General features: G+C 35.6%; 2 protein-coding genes across 4 annotated transcripts in view; one reads left to right on the top strand and one right to left on the bottom strand.

Moving 5' to 3' along the window:
• Nucleotides 1-18,030, bottom strand: part of LOC133534729 (disks large 1 tumor suppressor protein) — a 69,523-nt gene that overhangs the window by 33,084 nt on the left and 18,409 nt on the right. Inside the window, exon 3 of the mRNA XM_061873974.1 lies at nucleotides 478-593. Within this exon, the coding sequence (XP_061729958.1) occupies nucleotides 478-593 (116 nt within the window). The remainder of the gene's footprint in view (nucleotides 1-477; nucleotides 594-18,030) is intronic.
• LOC133534725 (odorant receptor 49b-like) lies at nucleotides 8,265-17,230 on the top strand. 3 transcript variants are annotated; one of them, XM_061873965.1, is made up of 10 exons: nucleotides 8,265-8,752; nucleotides 9,111-9,240; nucleotides 9,520-9,694; nucleotides 11,147-11,322; nucleotides 11,686-11,955; nucleotides 13,525-13,591; nucleotides 13,961-14,060; nucleotides 14,769-14,870; nucleotides 15,723-15,878; nucleotides 15,958-17,230. In XM_061873965.1, the coding sequence occupies exons 1-10, from the start codon at nucleotides 8,576-8,578 to the stop codon at nucleotides 16,012-16,014; spliced, it is 1,410 nt and encodes a 469-aa protein (XP_061729949.1). In that variant the 5' UTR covers nucleotides 8,265-8,575; the 3' UTR covers nucleotides 16,015-17,230. The 3 variants fall into 3 exon arrangements, with proteins under 3 accessions (XP_061729949.1, XP_061729951.1, XP_061729950.1); XM_061873966.1 differs by having other exon boundaries at nucleotides 8,281-8,752; nucleotides 11,896-11,955; XM_061873967.1 differs by lacking the exon at nucleotides 11,686-11,955 and having other exon boundaries at nucleotides 8,280-8,752.

Below are 18,030 nucleotides of genomic sequence, written 5' to 3'. Positions count from 1 at the left end.
TTCAAACAATTTGCACAAATCCTTAACAAGTTATATACTTAAACCTTCCTCAAGAATCACTCTATTGATAGATGAAAGTCGTATGAAAATCCGTTCAGTAGTTTTTAGTTTTGGAGTAGTTTTATAAGATGTAGTGAATTGACGTTTTCCCCTAGAATTGCGGACACTAGGTTGCGTGACAGTCGTGCACGCTCCCAAAGTATTTATTGAAGATACTTTCAATTGACAATTTAGGTAAAAGAAATTATCGTTATTTATGGAATGGGGAGTTAAATATCAGAATGGAAATCGTACAACAAATCCATTTAAAATCAAATTTTAGTTGCTTATCATAAAAAATCCTTATAGTAAAAAAATTGAAAAAAATAGTTGGAAAGTAAACTGGCCCTAAACTGAAACGTATTTCTCTCTGCACACTTCATAGAACAACAATGACCAACTTTCATAGCATGAGAAATAAAAATAAAGAGAACTTACTTCTCGACGCGTACCATCTGCCTCCCACTTGTTGGCGATGCGGATGGTCTCCGCCGTCTTCTGCTGGATAGATTTGGTGTCATCGAGTAATGTTAGCTCGTAGAATTCTTGAATATCTGTAAATTATTTTATATTCATTTAAATGAGCTATTATTCTAATACTAAGACAGAGGTCGACAAACCGCGGCGCATGTGCCGCATGCGGCTTTTGAGGGCCTCCGCTAGCTGACGCGGATTATCCGGAACGGACGCCCCGTCTAAAATGTATGAAATGAACAGCGCTAACTGGCGCGGGCGCGTGCGACGGATTTGGCCTGGGAGCTGAGGGCCTACCGTGAACCATGTTCGACGTGTTGCCTCTCTGTCGCACTTGTAAATTGCGACAGAGAGGCAACACGAGCGTGCGCACGTGGCGGGCGGCCGCGTTAGCTAGCGGAGGCCCTGAAAGTACAATTGCGGCTCTACAAGCTTGCTTGAACTGGTGATTGAACTGCGGTTGGCTCTTCTTTTCAAAAGTTCGCCAATTTCTGATGTAGACAAATTACTCCATAATACAACGAGTTAAAAAATTTGTTTCCTATTTTTCGTTGACTAAGCTTGCTTGTAACGAACTAAACTATTTATAAGAAGTTTTTTACATATTCTCCTATCAATAAATAAATAACTTTTGTGTAAAGTGATTACAGATTTGCAAAATGAGGGGTGTTATATATTTGACGCCAATTTCTGTCTGTTTGTCTGTGGCATCGGAGCTCCCTAACGGATGGACCGATTTCGATACGGTTTTTTTAACGTGAAAGTGAGTTGTGTGGTGGTTCTTAGCTATGATTGACAGAAATCGATCCAGCAATTTGGAAAGTATCAGACGCAACTGTCACTATCGCTCTAATATAGAAGAGTGATAGAGAGAGATTGACTACGCTACGGAGCGTTAACGATTGGCACGTTGGCACCCATATCTTTTTTTAAATGAATTGAAGTAAGGCATTTATGGCATAAAATAGGTTTATACGCATAAGCGTTTAAATTTTTTAATGAGAGCACATTTAACCGATTTGAACAGAACAATGTGAGGGACTGTCATTATAAGAGTCATATTTTCATGGAAATTTGACATTAATGATGACATTTCCATACTTTGCCATTGCGAATGCCGTGCAGAGTTAACTTGGTCGGGTCCTATTCATTTATTAAGCGCATCATTCAGCGTGCTTGACCCTACTGCTTCGATGATACTAAGCATTGTTTCAGCGTCTATTTACCAAACCAATTTCATGATTAAAACCGGCCAAGAGCATGTCAGTCCATGCTCAGTTTCGGGTTCCGTAGTTACCCTTCTGCCATAATAGGCTGCCTCAAACGGGGGAAATTAGTAAGTATCATGTAAGTACATTTAAAAAGCAAAAGGGTACGTCTTTTTACTAAGAAGGAGTGACTTTTTGCGATAACTATTAAAAACGGCTTAAATAACCAATCAAGCTCGCTATTATAGTTTTCATTGAAAATATTTATCAAGCCTGGTTCAAAAGTTAGAGGGGGAAGACCCATTTTTTTTTCTTACGGATCGCTTATTTCCGGAAATATTCACTTTATCAAAAAATTGGTGTTCGAGACCCCTCCCCTATTCGTTTTAAAAGACCCATCCCTACGTGTACGGGGGGCACCCAACAATTTTTTGTACTTTTTTTACAGCGAGGGACCAGTTTGGCTTGGCACCGACTTCAACCAAAGAGAATTTGAAATAGAGGTGTATTGTCAAATAAACTTTGCAGCAACGTAAATTGACTGCTATGTTTCGACACATAATTATAACTTTTAGAAGGCCATTTGACTTTGAACCTTATCACTTTTTCACTGATATGTGTTCAATTTTTTAAATATATCAGAAAGTGGCGCCATCTTGTGGGCACTACTTAAAGTTTATGGCACCATCGTTCGAAACGGTGCTGCTATACCTTTGGCCAGGCTGACGCAACTAGGAATAAGTTTTGCATGGAACTTGTTTCGCAAATCTTTGCCAACGAAGAAAAATAAAACGTCAGTGCTATTTATTCTGTCAAGTTTACATCAAGTCAACTGTCAGCCTAATTATTTCGTGTGTTATGATATGATGAAGGCTTCAATGTTTCGTTCGGGTATTTCGTGCAATTTCTTTATAATTTAGTGAAAATATCGAAAATAGTGAACCGTGATCAGAGTAAAGAACGAGTTTGTTACAATGCCACCGAGAAAACGGTTTATTAAGTGTGAAATATGTAGCAAGCGAGCCACTCGAGAAAATCACGAAAAAAGGGATTTTATGGCGAAATTTCCCTCGGATAAAGACCGGTATGTATTGCTTTAGATACTTTTGACCTTATTTTGGTGCAGCACGCTTTAAACACATCGAAAATTTGATATTTTATATTATTTTTAGTTGTGAACTAGGGATGTACTAAAACTATCGATAATTGTATGTTTATTTGTATATCCGTGTAAGTAATTAAATAAAATATGTGAAATTTCCTGAGAACTTGCTTGCAATATGACACAAAATTAAATCGTCGAAGATTTTCAGTGGAAAATTATCTATCATCTATGCATTCATGGTCATTATTTAACATATTTTTTTTTAATCTAGTAATTATTTAATATATTAATCTGAAATGTAAGTAAATTAATCTCTCTTTTTGTGATCAATAATAACTATTATACGACATTATTACACAAATTGACTTAATCCCATAGGAAGCTCAATAAGACATGTGTTGTGGGGGGGAGGGGGGGGGACCTTGGACAACGATATATACATATAAATACATAGAAAACACACATGACTCAGGAACAAAACGCATGGTCATCACATAAAAAAAAAGTACTTTAATCCTTTACCAGGCTAAGGTAGATATATTTCCCACATACGGCACTTCAAACTTGTGTTCTATTTTCGACGAGTAAGACTGAAATTAGATTTTCATTTTTGAACTGTCAGCCTGATAAAGGGTTCAGAAGTAAATACTGATATAAATAAATAAATAATTCAGCCTATATACGTCCCACTGCTGGGCACAGGCCTCTTCTCACGTGCGAGAGGGCTCGGTTTATAGTCCCCACGCTAGCCCAATGCGGATTGGGGACTTCACATACCCTTTGAATTTCTTCGCAAATGTATGCAGGTTTCCTCACGATGTTTTCCTTCACCGAAAAGCTAGTGGTAAATATCAAATGATTTTTCGTACATAAGTCCCGAAAAACTCGTTGGTACGAGCCAGGATTTGAATCCGCAACCTCTGGATTGAAAGTCGGACGTCATATCCACTCGGCCACCCACCACCGTTTAAATACTGATATAAAAATTAAATACATTAGTGACTTATTTTTTTTTACTTAGTGAAAATGAGTGTTTTACTTAGTATGATTGACCTTTACCAACGAAAACATCATGCCAGATATGAAGCACATCACAGAGGCTTAGAATGTGTAGGCAGAATATTCCGTTTAATACAAAACAGATATTCTGTTACGTGTGTTCTTTGACAGGCTTGTCTTTGTTCCCGCGATAACGATGTATGATTATGTAGTACGAAAGTACCTATACATACAGATCCATATGTAGATGTGCACGCACACATACAGAGCTAGTTTCGGATACAAAATAGAGATAGCGCTTCGAAATTAGTTTCCTTAAAATGCTTCAAGAGGGCTCTCTTTTCCTATCCTGCTTTACTCTTTGATTTAGCGTCGTCGGCATCCTAGCTATAAAGCTTTAAGAATTATTGATTTTTAAACCATTGATTGTACCACAATTATTACAAATACCCAACTTAAAATAAACTTTCTTGGGTTCCATTCCAGCAAGAACACACGCGATCAAGCCATGTTTCAAACAAAAAATGAAAAATGGTACATCCATTGGGCAGCTAGGTTGGCAAACAATAGTAAAATTCCTCTGTTTTGAGTCAGGGCTTAGAAAACCTAATAGGTAATTATTTGGGTTCAGTTTAGGTAAATTTAGAAGACAAACCATACGAGTACATGATCCTATCCTAAACTTACCTAATCACCACACTAATAATAACCAGCCAAGATTCCATACAAAGGTGCTTAATTTAGTTCAATTAAATATGTATTTTAGCTGGCGGCAATCGCGTGAGCAGTGGGATCGATAGGTGGGCGGCCCCCCCGGCGCCTGGATGTACCTAAGGTGACCACTTTGTAGGGGTTGTTGTGTTGTGATGATTGCTATAAGAACTATAGGCATGGCGCACGACGAAATAAACTGTAAGTATTTAAACAACTCATAAACGATTTTTCTATTCCTATTTCAGTTCTTGAAAAGTTGCGCTGCATAACTTAAGAGGAAATATCAGCTGAGACCCTTCTCTCCATATATCTCCGTCGCGCTGACGGAGGCGGCTCCTAAAGTTAGTGCAATAAGGATAACTGCAGTTTAGGCGAAAAATCCAGCGCAAAAATCTCAGAAGTCGACGTTTCGTTCTCGACATCTTCCTCCTCCAATTTTTTTTTCCAGAACTTAACCAATCGTAGGTAACTGAATCGAACCACGTTACAAAATCGAATAAATGTACACTAGGGGCTCTGACCGTTTACATTTTTTGCGTTTATTGTTGTCGATTTTGTATGCCACACGTCTGTTTACGGCGCATTTATTTGGCCGTTTTTAGCGTTTTTTAAAGTTAGGTACTTAGTTTTTATGTAAACAAGAAATAATAAAAATCAAAAGTACAGACAAAAGTACTGGTAATATTGAGCTTATATACCTATAAAAAAAAAGTATCTAGGGCCCAAAATTCAGAGAGGAAAATGTCGAGAACGTTTGTATAGAAAAATATCCAATAAGGTTTCCCCTTAACTAGGACTTTCGGAATATAACTGTTTCCTGGCAAATAGTTGACAAAATGATATAGATACCACTACGTAAAAAACCGGCCAAGAGCATGTCGGGCCACGCTCAGTGTAGGGTTCCGTAGTTACTCTTCCGTCACAATAAGCTAAACTGGAGCTTAAAGTGTAGTAAATGGTACCTTTCACCCGAGTTAAACAAATAGGCAAATTTGCATAATCAGTACCTAATTAAAGTAAGTCTTTTTACTATGAAGGGAAAACTTTTTGCGATAACTCAAAAACAGCTAAACTGATCATGTCCGCTATAGTTTTCATTTAATGTCTTTCTTAAGCTCTACTTCCACGATTTTTTTCATATTTTTTTGACCTATGGTTCAAAAGTTAGAGGGGGGGACACATTTTTTTTTTCTTTTGGAGCGATTATCTCCGAATATATTCACTTTATCAAAAAATGTTTCTTGAAAACCCCTATTAGTTTTGAAAGACCTTTCCAACGATACCCCACACTCTAGGGTTGAAGCGAAAAAAAAAATTCACCCCCACTTTACGTGTAGGGGAGGTACCCTAAAAAAAGTTAAATTTTTAGATTTTATTATACGACTTTGTCGGCTTTATTGATTTATATATCCATGCCAAATTTCAGCTTTCTAGCACTAACGACCACGGAGCAAAGCCTCGGACAGACAGACAGACAGACAGACAGACAGACAGACAGACAGACAGACGGACATGGCGAAACTATAAGGGTTCCGTTTTATGCCATTTCGCTACGGAACCCTAAAAACGGCAAAAAACCGTTTGTTGTACGGGAGTCCCACTTAAATATTTATTTTATTCTGTTTTTAGTATTTGTTCTTATAGCGGCAGACAGACGGACAGTGGAATCTCAGTAATAGGGTCTCATTTTTACCCTTTGGGTACGGACCCTTAAAACATAATATTCCTGCAATAATAAATATTTTCATATTTTTGATTTATATTTGCCCTGTGTTTTATTTCAAAAAAGGTGATCTGAGTGAAAACTAAACTGGTAGGTACATTAACATTTTTTTATTTAGAAATTTAATAATGAAGTAATAAATATACGGTCACGGTCAAAATCTTTCTTCAATTCCGGCTTTTGTTAATTTCCTTTTCCAATTTTGTCTCAATACTTTCAGTTTCGACGCCTTCATTACCTCCGCTTGCGTGCTGTGCTTGTATTTCATCCGGATCGTTGATATCTGTGCTTGGTGATGATGACTGGCTCTCTGTTCTTGAGCGAGATGGCTAGCAATATTCTTAAACTTCAGCGTTTGAGCTGCGATACCATTACTTCGTGAATGTTGTTATAGCGTGTTTTTCGTTATTCGTTTTGTTAGTTGTTTGCTGAAACGTGTTTTCATCAAGATCATCATAAAAACTGTTATTGTCATGCAAATACTGTAAAACATAGAGACCTATATATTACTTCGTAAAGACTGGCCTTACGAGCACTACGAATGGGGCCAATACATGGGTGTCAAAATCGCATTCGTGTAACCGAATGCGATTTTGACACCCATGTATTGGCCCGTTGGGCTCAGTCGTGTGGCGAATTGCGCAGTAAAAAGATGTCACGCAGCATAACACAAAAATGCCTAATTGCGTTAAAAAAGGTTGCAAAAACCATTACAATAAGTGTATGAAGAAAGATGGGTTCGCATATCTTCGGTAAGTAATTTCCCATTGCAATTGCCTTCATTTATTGCTTAAAACAAATTTTGAAATAATTTTATTTCATTCTCACGCGCAACCGATGTTCGCTCGTACGTCATGACGCTTAACCTTGTAAGGACGTCATTTCTCTTTGGAAGTTATTATGAAGTAGAAACCTACCATATATAATTACCGAAATTAAAGTATTACCTGTCTTATATAGTTATTTCCCGTTCTTTTACATAATTATGAATGACATTCAAACAAGCAGCGATATATATATATATATATTGCAATCGTTGGCGTGTGTGGTGCTTAGCTATACAATAAGATATCTGTCAGTATCTGACAGTATGTTACGGTATATTAATATATATTATCACTCCGTCTGTGACGCGCTTAAACGTAACCCGCGACGCGTAGCGGTAGGCTTGTACGCCCGTACAAAGTTATCGCTTCGAGCGCTTGGTAGGCGGGATATGGGCGGTGCTCACGTGGTTCTACTTGAAGGCCGCAATGGCAATTCGTATGCAAGGGCTTATCCCTAGTTTATATCTATGTTTCGTACACATCACTTTACGCGCTAAGAACCGACTGGCTTTACCATTACCGCTCCACGTCGCGTGCGCAAGACAGAAAATCCTGTCGAATCGTAAAACGAGAGGAAAACGCAAGCGCAAGATCTATGCGCGCGGAGATTTGTGGTGATGTAGAATTTTAACGTTTAGATGGATAGTTTACGTTTGTTTTGCATATTTTGTTAATTAATAAAAATACCGGGATCCCGGTATTTCAGAATTAAATACCGGTATTGAAATATACCATAGAAGGGTGGGCTCCCGGGATCCCGAAATACCGGTATCCCGGTATTGGAAGCCCTAGAACTGATATAACAAACAATGACAATGTAGGTGTGAATAATTATCATAATAACTAGCATATCCACGATTAACTAATGTATTATTTAAATTTCTGCCTTTATTATACTAATTAATAACTAGATAATTACTGTAATATTTGTAAAATCGAAAGTATTTCTTAAAAATTAGGATCTTGACGACATTAACAGTTCAGCTCTTAAGACGAGCGCAAATGTGCTTGTAAAAGATAGCGTTATTTACATAATAATTATATTTATAGATAACTCTTGAAACTTTAAAAAAATGTGTAAACATATGTTTCCTTGAGAGAATACATTACTAATTGTCTACTGTGTTAAACATTTCAATTGCAAACAATTAACGGCTGCTTTTCCTTCTAAGCCGCTGCATACATTAAAGAAAAAGCTACGTTGCCCTTTGCAGCATTAATTAATTATCCAAAATTGTCAATCAAATTTACAAACAACACAAAGTGAATTTTATATTTGTCGGGAAAACCCTTAAACGCCATTGCCAATAGGATGAATTAATTACATAGTGTGGGCGATTAATGTGCCTACTTATGTGTGAGCACAGAGCCAAAGGGGATATAAGGGATCACTGAACAGACTCGGTTGAACAGATTCCCTCACTACCGTAAACGTAATACACCAAGTTGCATTACCAAAATAAATGGATTCTGTTCCAAACTGAAGATGAAGCTAACTCAATGTTTCAAAGTATCCTATTTTTGGCTGATATTAGGTGGAGTTTGGTATCCTCGATCTTTGGATAATAGTCGTATGTTATATGCAGTTAATTTTTACAGAGTATTTGCAACGATTTTTATTAATGTCGGAATGTTAGCTATTCAGTTCATATATTTTTTTACGGTAAGTCAGTACTTTTAATCAATTTTGCTGGCCGGGCTAAGAATATTGTTACAGTAACTAATGTAGTGTGTTAATTTTATTCGAGAACCAGCAGATATAGTTGACTGTGTTATAGTTAGTGAAAAATATACTGATACTTTTTTTTTTTTACAAGACTATTGACATGCTCAACGTAACAAAGTTGCATTTATCCCTAGGTAGTACTTAATTATCCAAAAGGAGTAAATTATTTCTTAATGTATAAATTAATTTATAGTGACTTTTCCATGGTAGAACACCGGTACATCTTAATCATATTTTTATTACGCTTTCTCATGAAAATTCCCGAAGGTGAGACAGTTGAACTTTTTTTTTCTAGGTCGTTGGCAAGGACTTGGACAAAACCGTTGACGCCACCGCCTTATTTACGTTTGTAGGATATCTTTACAAAGCAATAACTGTCATCAAAAACCGACAAAGGATCAACAAGCTATTAGATATAATTGACAGTAAATAAAAACATTTATTATATTTAATTTTTGTCATAAGAATTGTAAATTGTTAACCAAGGGATGAAATCCCATTTCTAACAAGCGCCAATAGTTCGAGTCCATAATGGATCAAAACTTGTTACAGAACTTCTCATAAGGCAACTTATTTATGTTCTCGTAAATTTCTTAAAACAAAGATTACTTACTGCCAATCACTATTCCTAAACTTTTCCTAAATTTTAGAAAGCCTTTACTAAAATGTTGTGAGTTAATCTAGCCGATGTTTAATAATTTCAGATGAAACCGATAAAGACGACTTGTTACGGAATATGGCTGCCAACATAAATTTTGTATCTTTCTTCTACAACGGGTGGGCTTGTCTGACGGCGATAATGTGGAATTTAATTCCGTTTACAAAAGCTTCGCTCACTTTACCATTTTACTACCCCGACTTAACCCCGTCGTCACCATGGTGAGTATTTCTTTCATATTATTTTTCACCACACTAACTAGTAAAGGTCCTCTTGATTGTTCAAAAACTAATGAGAAAGTTGCATTTTATCCACATGTGGGGCAAAGTAATCAGATGTAGATTTTAAGTTGTAAAAATGTTGTGCTTCACTCGGAGGCAAAGTTTGTTTAACCCTCGCCACGCTCAAGATTCCACTTCTCGAACGCCTCGCTACGCTCTTGGTTCAATTTTGGAATATTTCGCTTGCTTGGGTACCAATATCTTTTAGCTAAATTATGTAATATTATTACTTACCTTAGATACTAAAAAAAAACACCGTCTAACTATTACAGTTTTTATGGTTCAGTACCCCTAGTGTAACTTTGATCGACATCATAACGTGACGAACGCGTTTGCGTTAAGTCTCATTTTGTATAGGATTTTGAGTTTCCAAAACGTCCCGCTTGGCGCGCTCTTTCGAAATCCAATACAAAATAAGACTAAACGCAAACGCGTACGTCACGTTTGAAAATCGAATTTATTTACACTCCCCTTACCGTACTAAAAAGGTACAAAAGGAACCCTTATGGTCCAAACCTTTCCGTCTGTCTGTCTGTCACATTACTAAATATCTCGAGAACAACTTAAGCTATCGATTTGAAATTTGGAATAGTGATGAATAACGCTAACCCAGACACATTGAAGTGTATTTTTTTTATTAACTATGGGAATTGCCTGATGTAAAGGGGGGGGGGGGGGGGGGGGGGCAAAATTTCAAAGTCTATAGCTACTAGGTCAAGTGAGCTATCATTTATAAGAGCGCAAATTGACCATTACAACATCTTTTTTTTGTAGTGTAAAAATTTATTAATGAAGGATATTTACTTCTTTATCTTTATTCTGCACCATACAGTTAAAATAGACAGGAAATGAAAAACCACTTAAAATTTAGGTAACAACAGGCGGTCTTATCTCTAAGAAGCGATCTCTTCCAGACAACCTTTTTTTTTACATAAATATTACAGGAAAAATAGATTCACATCTTGATAACTTCTATTAATTATCAAGAAAAATTTTCTAAATTAAATTGCAATTTAACCCCCTTTTTGTGTTTGTTATATTTGAAATATCTATATGATTACACTAAAAATACATCCGTTCACATCATGAAGAATTATCCCTGAAAAATAGTTCGCGCAAATTAATTAGCCAATTTGCCGATAGATGACGCTGTACCCATTTATGCTTAGTATACTTCTGGTCAAAAGTCTTTCGTGATTATAGTAAAATGAGAAAATTGAAAGTTATTACGTAACCCTCGGTGCGCGAATAAACGAACTCACACTTGACCGGTTTTTTTTTGCTTTATTTGTGCATTTTCCTCTCTTTTTCATCTCAAGAAATACCTAGGCGGTAATCCCCTTTGGGAGGAAAGTGTGCATTTTATTCGTAAAGTGTACATTTGACTTCCAGGTTTGTTACATGGTATATCTATCAAGCTACAATACTGATAATCAACGGGGTAGCGCAAACGAGCGCAGATCATCTGTTTGGGGGTCTAATGGCGTTCGCGGCAACTCAGCTAAAACTACTTCAACACAAGCTTGAAGCTATTGGAACTAAAACTGATAGCACAATGGAAATAGATGGTAAGTTAAACACATATGATTGAGTTTCGTTTGTTTTATTAGCTGGGACTACAATAGCAAATTTTAGCTTAGCCGAACCAGTTTTCGAAATAACTCAAATCACTTTTGCACCCCCTAAATGCTTGTTGTGAATAGATATATTCAATTTATTTTTATTGCCAAGAGTAGGTACCTAACATAAATGTTATCCACTTCGAGATATCATAAGCCAACGTAATTTTGTCTGTTATACACTCATCGATCATCAGAATCATGTTCGCGTAATATAGGTATTTCGGATTTAGTTTTTTAATCACTTACTTACTCTTTGAACTATTTCGTGGTATATACTGATAATAAATGACATGTTTAGAACATTTTCAGAGGCAATTAATAGCACAGCCCGAAAACGTGTGCTGTTTGCTAAGACGAAAAATAACTCTCTGTTTGAGAATAAACTAAAACGGGATCAAACTGAAAAAAATGAGGCAACAATTGGCAACAAAATATATTATGAAAAGGAATTCGATGAACTAAAATTCCTTTGCAAACGATGCGATTTATCTAATATTTATTCCTACAATGCTTTCGTAGCGAGGGCTGAAGAAGAGCTTACTGCAAATCCTAAGATATGTACTCATCTGGCAAGCAAAGGTGGGTCATTGCTTTAATGAATAATATTAATCATTATTATTTTGTTCAGGGTTGACCATAATTAAGCCTCTGCTCCGTCTGGCTCCGTCTCGTCTTGTCTTGGGCTCATAGCGTGGGCTGTACCTCAGAAGCCGTAATACACAATAAAAGTTAAATCAAAATAATATAAGGTGGTGTGGTCCCCATACAAGATATGTCTTTTTCTTGCGTATCAACAGATAGTAAAAACTGGTCGAGTGTTAGACGGAACTAAGTTTAAGTGCCCCAATCCATAGATGAGAACAGTATTCCATGTGCGGGCGCACCTGCGCCTTATAAAGCTGTAGGCGATGGGCCGGTGTGAAATACTGTCTCGATCTGTTGAGCACATCGAGCTTTTTTGAGGCTAATTTAGCCTTACCCTCAAATGTTAGAACTAGTACTTAAAGTATCAAAATATTATTAGAGTACCAACCTACTAAATTGTTTACGTCCTGTAAACATAGCAGTTTTTTGTTATAACGCTTCGCGTCGACTTCGCACATTGCCGTGATTATTTTATGTTATTAAATAATAGTTTGCGGACCTCATTCGATATAGTAATTATTAATATTATTTAAAATAAACCCCTTAAAAATACATAAATTGACAACAGACTTTTAGCTTTTTTTTAAATCATAGACAATTGGTGATACCACAAGGAAATATCTGTCAACAATATTTGGCTAGCCAGACTCTATTAAAAAAATAAAAAATAATTTTATTGTTCTTATCCGCGATTTTTATTTTATTGAATACGGATAAGGAGGGTATACATATGTACGAGTATGTGTACATGTAGCAACAAAAGCTAAGCCGTCGTAAAGTCCTTAGAGCAAATGCTTACCTAAATAGGTTTTTACAGTGAGGATAAAATAGTTGCAATAATATAGTTTTCAATTACAAAACGACTACTACTACTAAAAATGCCCAAAAAAGACGGACAGTATAAGTATACTTAGTTTATAAAAAAAAAGACATAACAAGTATTTGCAAGCAACGCCAACCTTAAATAAAACTTATTTCGTTGAAAGAAGTATTACAAATGGTAAATTCTCAATCTGTTCATTCTCCTTAGAAAATTCAGTGAACTACGAACAAAATCAAAATATTACTTCAGGTATATTGTATGAGACCACTGTTCCAGTTTTATTTATCTGCCATATTTATTTCGTTAAAAAAAACATACAACTTTTATGGATTAGTATGAAAGTATTCATATATGTTTTATGTTTTCCTTGTTTTCATTACAGGGTTTCTTAACATTCTGTCATTATCGCAATCTAAAAATTATAACGATTTTGATGTCCATTTCAATCATATACACTCCAATTTATTCTGGGCCCAAGTGGTTAACAAAATCGATGGTCTCCTTTATCAACAGTACATTTCATATCTTTCTTTTAGATGGATTCAGAATTTGCTGCGAGATTAAATGATGTCGTACCTTCATTATCTATAACCCAGGGTTTATAGCCTGTGGAATATTTAATTGGCCTAATCAAACCCGTAGAGTCTAGGAGAAAAATAAGATTTTTTTTTTTTCAACAGCTCAAAGACAACAAGAAGACTATGAGGAAACGGTTTCATGCGTTGAATATCACTTAAAAATAATATGGTAAATAATTCTACACATATACATTTTGCTAAATTCAGACAGTTTTTGGACAGGTATTATGGTTGACTGTAGACTGTAGGATGGTATAGACAAATACTGTAAAACAAGTATTTACCATCGGTTTTTAATCGCTGGCAACATTTTGCCATAATCAAGAGCCAAAGCCGCTTAAGTTTAATTTTTCATTCATATTTGTTAGTTTGAAAATGGTGACTGGAGCAAAAAAACATAATTGTAATTTGTTAATAATATTGAAACCCACTGCAGTAGCTTTCATTATATACATAGAAAACATAATACTTTTAACGCATAAAGCGGTAGAAATTTTACAGGTGTCGGAGAAATATATATATGATTCGTTTTTCATAGGTTTGTCGACGAACTCACGGACATCTTTGGAGGAGCCGCGTTTGGACAATTCCTACTAGCTGCACCGCTGATTTGCTTATCAATGTTTATTATTATGACCGTAAGATTAGTTTTACCTAAGATTCAAGTAGGTTTTTACGAATTTCGGCATATCGCCAAAAGATGAAAATGAATGCCTTCAGTATGTTAAATGCCAACGACTATTACAGTAGGTATAGGTACTACTTACCAATGATTCATTGGTTTAATAAGATGAGAAATGTCTAAGGCTTAGGCGGTTTCAGTACATGCACTTGCAAGACTGAAACAGCAAGAAATTAGACTGAAGCCGCAAGAAATTAATCGCAGTGCTTGCTAAGCCTAAGACAAATCAAATTCGTGCTTCGAATGTGACAGCCAACAGCCAATATATGTACGTGACACTTTGTACCTTATTTTGTGTTGCTTTGCTCGTTCTCAAAAGGCATCGTTTGACAATTCAGTTACCACAAAACATAATAATAAATAACGTCCTAAGTACTCAGCATTCAATCTCCGGGGCACGAGTTTTTCTCTGACTTTATACTCGTATCATAGCGCCACTTGCACCATCCCGCTAACCCGAGGTTAATCGGTTAAACCATAAACCCAGTGTCAAATTGTACTGGTAGCCATGGTAAGCCCAGGTTTAGCCGGTTAACTTCGAGTTAGTGAGATGGTGCAAGTGGCCCTTACACAGTCTTGGTAAATACTAAAACCATTAGGAGTATGTGTCAAAATTTACGTCTAAGCGGACAACAATAAAAGTAACTATCTTTTTTATTTACAGAGCAGTGATGTGACAGAGATAGTGACCAGAATTTTATATTTTGGATGCCTGTCAGGACAACTTTTTATTTACTGTTTCTGTGGGAATCTGATAAAGACGCAGGTCAGCCAGATTGTTATTTTTTTAATTAGTTGAATAAACAAAACATACCTAGGTCAAATTGGATACCCCATTCTACTAATAAAAAGTTTAAAAGGCCTGTGTGCTCATGAGGACTTACAAAAAGATTTTTCTACCAATTTTTGCTTAAATTATAGACGTATCTAGAAATAAAATTATCTAGAAGTATCGTATCTAGAAGTTTAAGTTATTCGACATAAACCAATGCATTGTTGTTTCACATTTTTACCTGTTACATATTCATCTCCCTTATAACTCTTAACCATGAAACTCAACAATAAACCAACATTATCAAAATCAACTAAAATCTCAAACATCAAAATACGCCAAGAATTATAAACATAACAGTTTATATGTTTCAAATTATTTTGTGTTATACCTAGATTTTTATTCATAAAAAATACTTACTAAATATTTCCTAAATAGCCACATTTTAGAATTGTTTGATTTTATTTACTTATAGAAATTATACAAAAACACGTTGTATATTGAGTAGGCACACTATCAAATGTGGCAGTAGGTATATTGAAACTGAGGAATTCGTAGCACGTCCTTGCACTTTGTCAGGAGTAATGCCTCGTAGCACGTAGCACTAAGCTACGAAATATAATAAATTCACTCACGTCTCATATAATGTCATCTAAAAATGTTGCATAAATATAAAAAAAAACATCACGTAAACGACGCTACTTATACACATATTATGTATGTATAAGGTCATTGTTTTCCTCAAGTAACGCAAATTTGGTAGTTGAAATGAATACGCCTACCAGAAAACTTTTCTTTAAGTATATAATATAAAAACTTACCGAAAAACTTGTCTTTTTTATTAAGAGTGATCTCGTGGCAACGGCAGCTTACAAAAGTCATTGGACGTCCACATCTGTGCGAACCCAGAAGGCTCTTCACCTACTCATTATCAGAGGCCAGAAAACTATGTCTGTGGTGGCAGGCAATCTCTTCGAACTTTCTCTGGTCACATTTGGCGCGGTAAGCTCATAAGTAAAATTCTTTGTTCTTTGCCTATTTTACTATATAAGCATTCTTACTTTTATATTTCTTGTTTCAGTTATTGAAATCTTCGTATTCGTTTTTCGCGGTATTGAGCAAACAACGCGATGAATAAGATAAGAATGCATCTGTAGATGATAGTACATAATATGCACATAGATAAAATAGCGGGAAACATAACGTAGAATACCGGGGGAAAGTAGCACAAAGTAGTTGTAGTAGAAGAGGGAAATGTGTAATATTAGCTTTTATTATAGCTTAGCACCGTTAATCAAATACTTCGTTAATCACTAGACCGTTAATAAAAAAGTTAACTTCGTTAAACGTTAAAGCGTTTCATTTCGGAAGAATTAACCCTTAAATGCATGGTTTTTTTTATTTTATTTTTGTTTATTGATTCCGGTAAAAATAGTAAATAAAGTTAAAACGTCGATTTTCAATGCTAAATTAGTGTCAGACGTTAAATAGGGTAAGTCATATTCATGTAAATATACAATTATTGTTAAAAGATACATGAAAAATCGTACTTCCATCATAAAAACACACTATTTGCGATATACCTATAATAAAGTGTTTAAATATAAAATAACTACAAACCCCGAAAAAAAAACCGCTTAATTTACTTATTAAAAATCATCAACTTTTGGCTTTTTCCAAATTGTCCACCATTTCACCTGAAAACAAATGTAACTTAGGCCATTTATTAGCTTAGCTTAACCTGGGCCTACACTTTTTCATTAGAGTGGAACTTCAAAATGATGTGCGCAAAAATACAGGTGCAAATATTCAGTCAATCACTCCGCCAGGCGACGACAAAGAGCAACTGGCTTCAACTCGCACCTTGGACGTCACCTGGCACTACTTTTCCCCCAAATAAAACGCCTGGCATGGTTATATTTGAATTAAATACATAATTAGCTATAATATCACACCAAACACAAATCTCTATAAATTGCACACCTTCAATTCATTTGACAACCCCTTTGTTGCCCAACCACTGTCACACCCACTGCTGAACAGCTGCCAGCCGCCCGGATTAATTAATAATGATAGTATAGTACACTAACTAGAGGGATTTCGTTGCTCAATAAATTATAAAACCTATTTCCGTAGCTAGCTCTTAGACCACTATTTTGCATGTAGGGGGGGCCTGCCAGCCCAACTCCTCAAGGAATATAATATTTGATGTTGAGTAGGACCCCGGGATCCAAGATGTTTAGCCCTGTATGGAGCCACTCCGCTGCATTCCAGCACCACGTAAGAAGCTGTTTGTTCGGTCTCTTATAGTTCATAGGTACCTAGTAATAAATCGTTTGACTTGTTAAGGAAAATAGTCTATTATTGACTAACTTATGGAGTAACAAAACAAAGATAAGAGATTTTTGCGTCATAATATCTGCATGTTATCGCTTGTATTTATTGCGATTTACTTTATCTATGAGGTCGAGCAGGAGTTCAACGACAATATTTGCTTTTCCGCGAATGCTGTTATAATTACATTTAAATTAATTGACGACATGTATCATATCATTAGGTAATTACTTAATTAGAGATACTCTTAAATAAATAGATTAGGGGCTCTGTCAGCTGTAGACCTCGCGAGCACAATTTAAAACAAAAAAAATGTCATTTTGAAAATTCCCAAAAACTGAATTGACAAAAAAATATATTAAATCATTGAACCTGTTCATAAAGTTTCACGAGAATTCCTTGAGAATTACGATATACAAAAGCATTTATTCCCAAGCTGATACGGAGATCTTTTCGCTAACATTCGCTAATAATTGATATTTAATTTTAACTAGTACATAAAGCTTAATTATTCAGACGTGAGATAAAGCTTTCTGCCCAATATATCTCTATTTCTGTTTTTACCAGAAGGTGCTGCCAACAGATAAATCTTCTTTCAGTTCAGTATTCAAAATAAATTTATCTTAGCTATCTCTTTAATATTGAAGTTTAAGTTAGTGTTCTACAAGCTTACCATAAAAAGGCAGGAACATTGGGGTAAATTTTGTTATTTTCATAACTATTTTTTTTATATTATGTAAATATTACAATGTAGTCCATAAAAGATAGTCAATAAAGACTCCAATATTCCATATGTACACACTAGCATTTTTTTAAAGTA

Source organism: Cydia pomonella, chromosome 2 (assembly GCF_033807575.1).
Source record: "Cydia pomonella isolate Wapato2018A chromosome 2, ilCydPomo1, whole genome shotgun sequence".
NCBI classification, from domain to species: Eukaryota; Metazoa; Arthropoda; class Insecta; order Lepidoptera; family Tortricidae; genus Cydia; species Cydia pomonella.
This window is presented reverse-complemented; position numbering and strand designations above follow the sequence as displayed.

What these genes read in the sequence shown, in the direction of transcription:
- LOC133534725 (XM_061873965.1), top strand. Translation starts at nt 8,576, where the DNA reads ATGAAGCTAACTCAATGTTTCAAAGTATCCTATTTTTGGCTGATATTA. An exon ending in TATCACTTAAAAATAATATG is followed by an intron (nt 13,592 to 13,960) that starts GTAAATAATTCT and finishes CGTTTTTCATAG; the next exon opens with GTTTGTCGACGAACTCACGG. An exon ending in CTCTGGTCACATTTGGCGCG is followed by an intron (nt 15,879 to 15,957) that starts GTAAGCTCATAA and finishes TTCTTGTTTCAG; the next exon opens with TTATTGAAATCTTCGTATTC.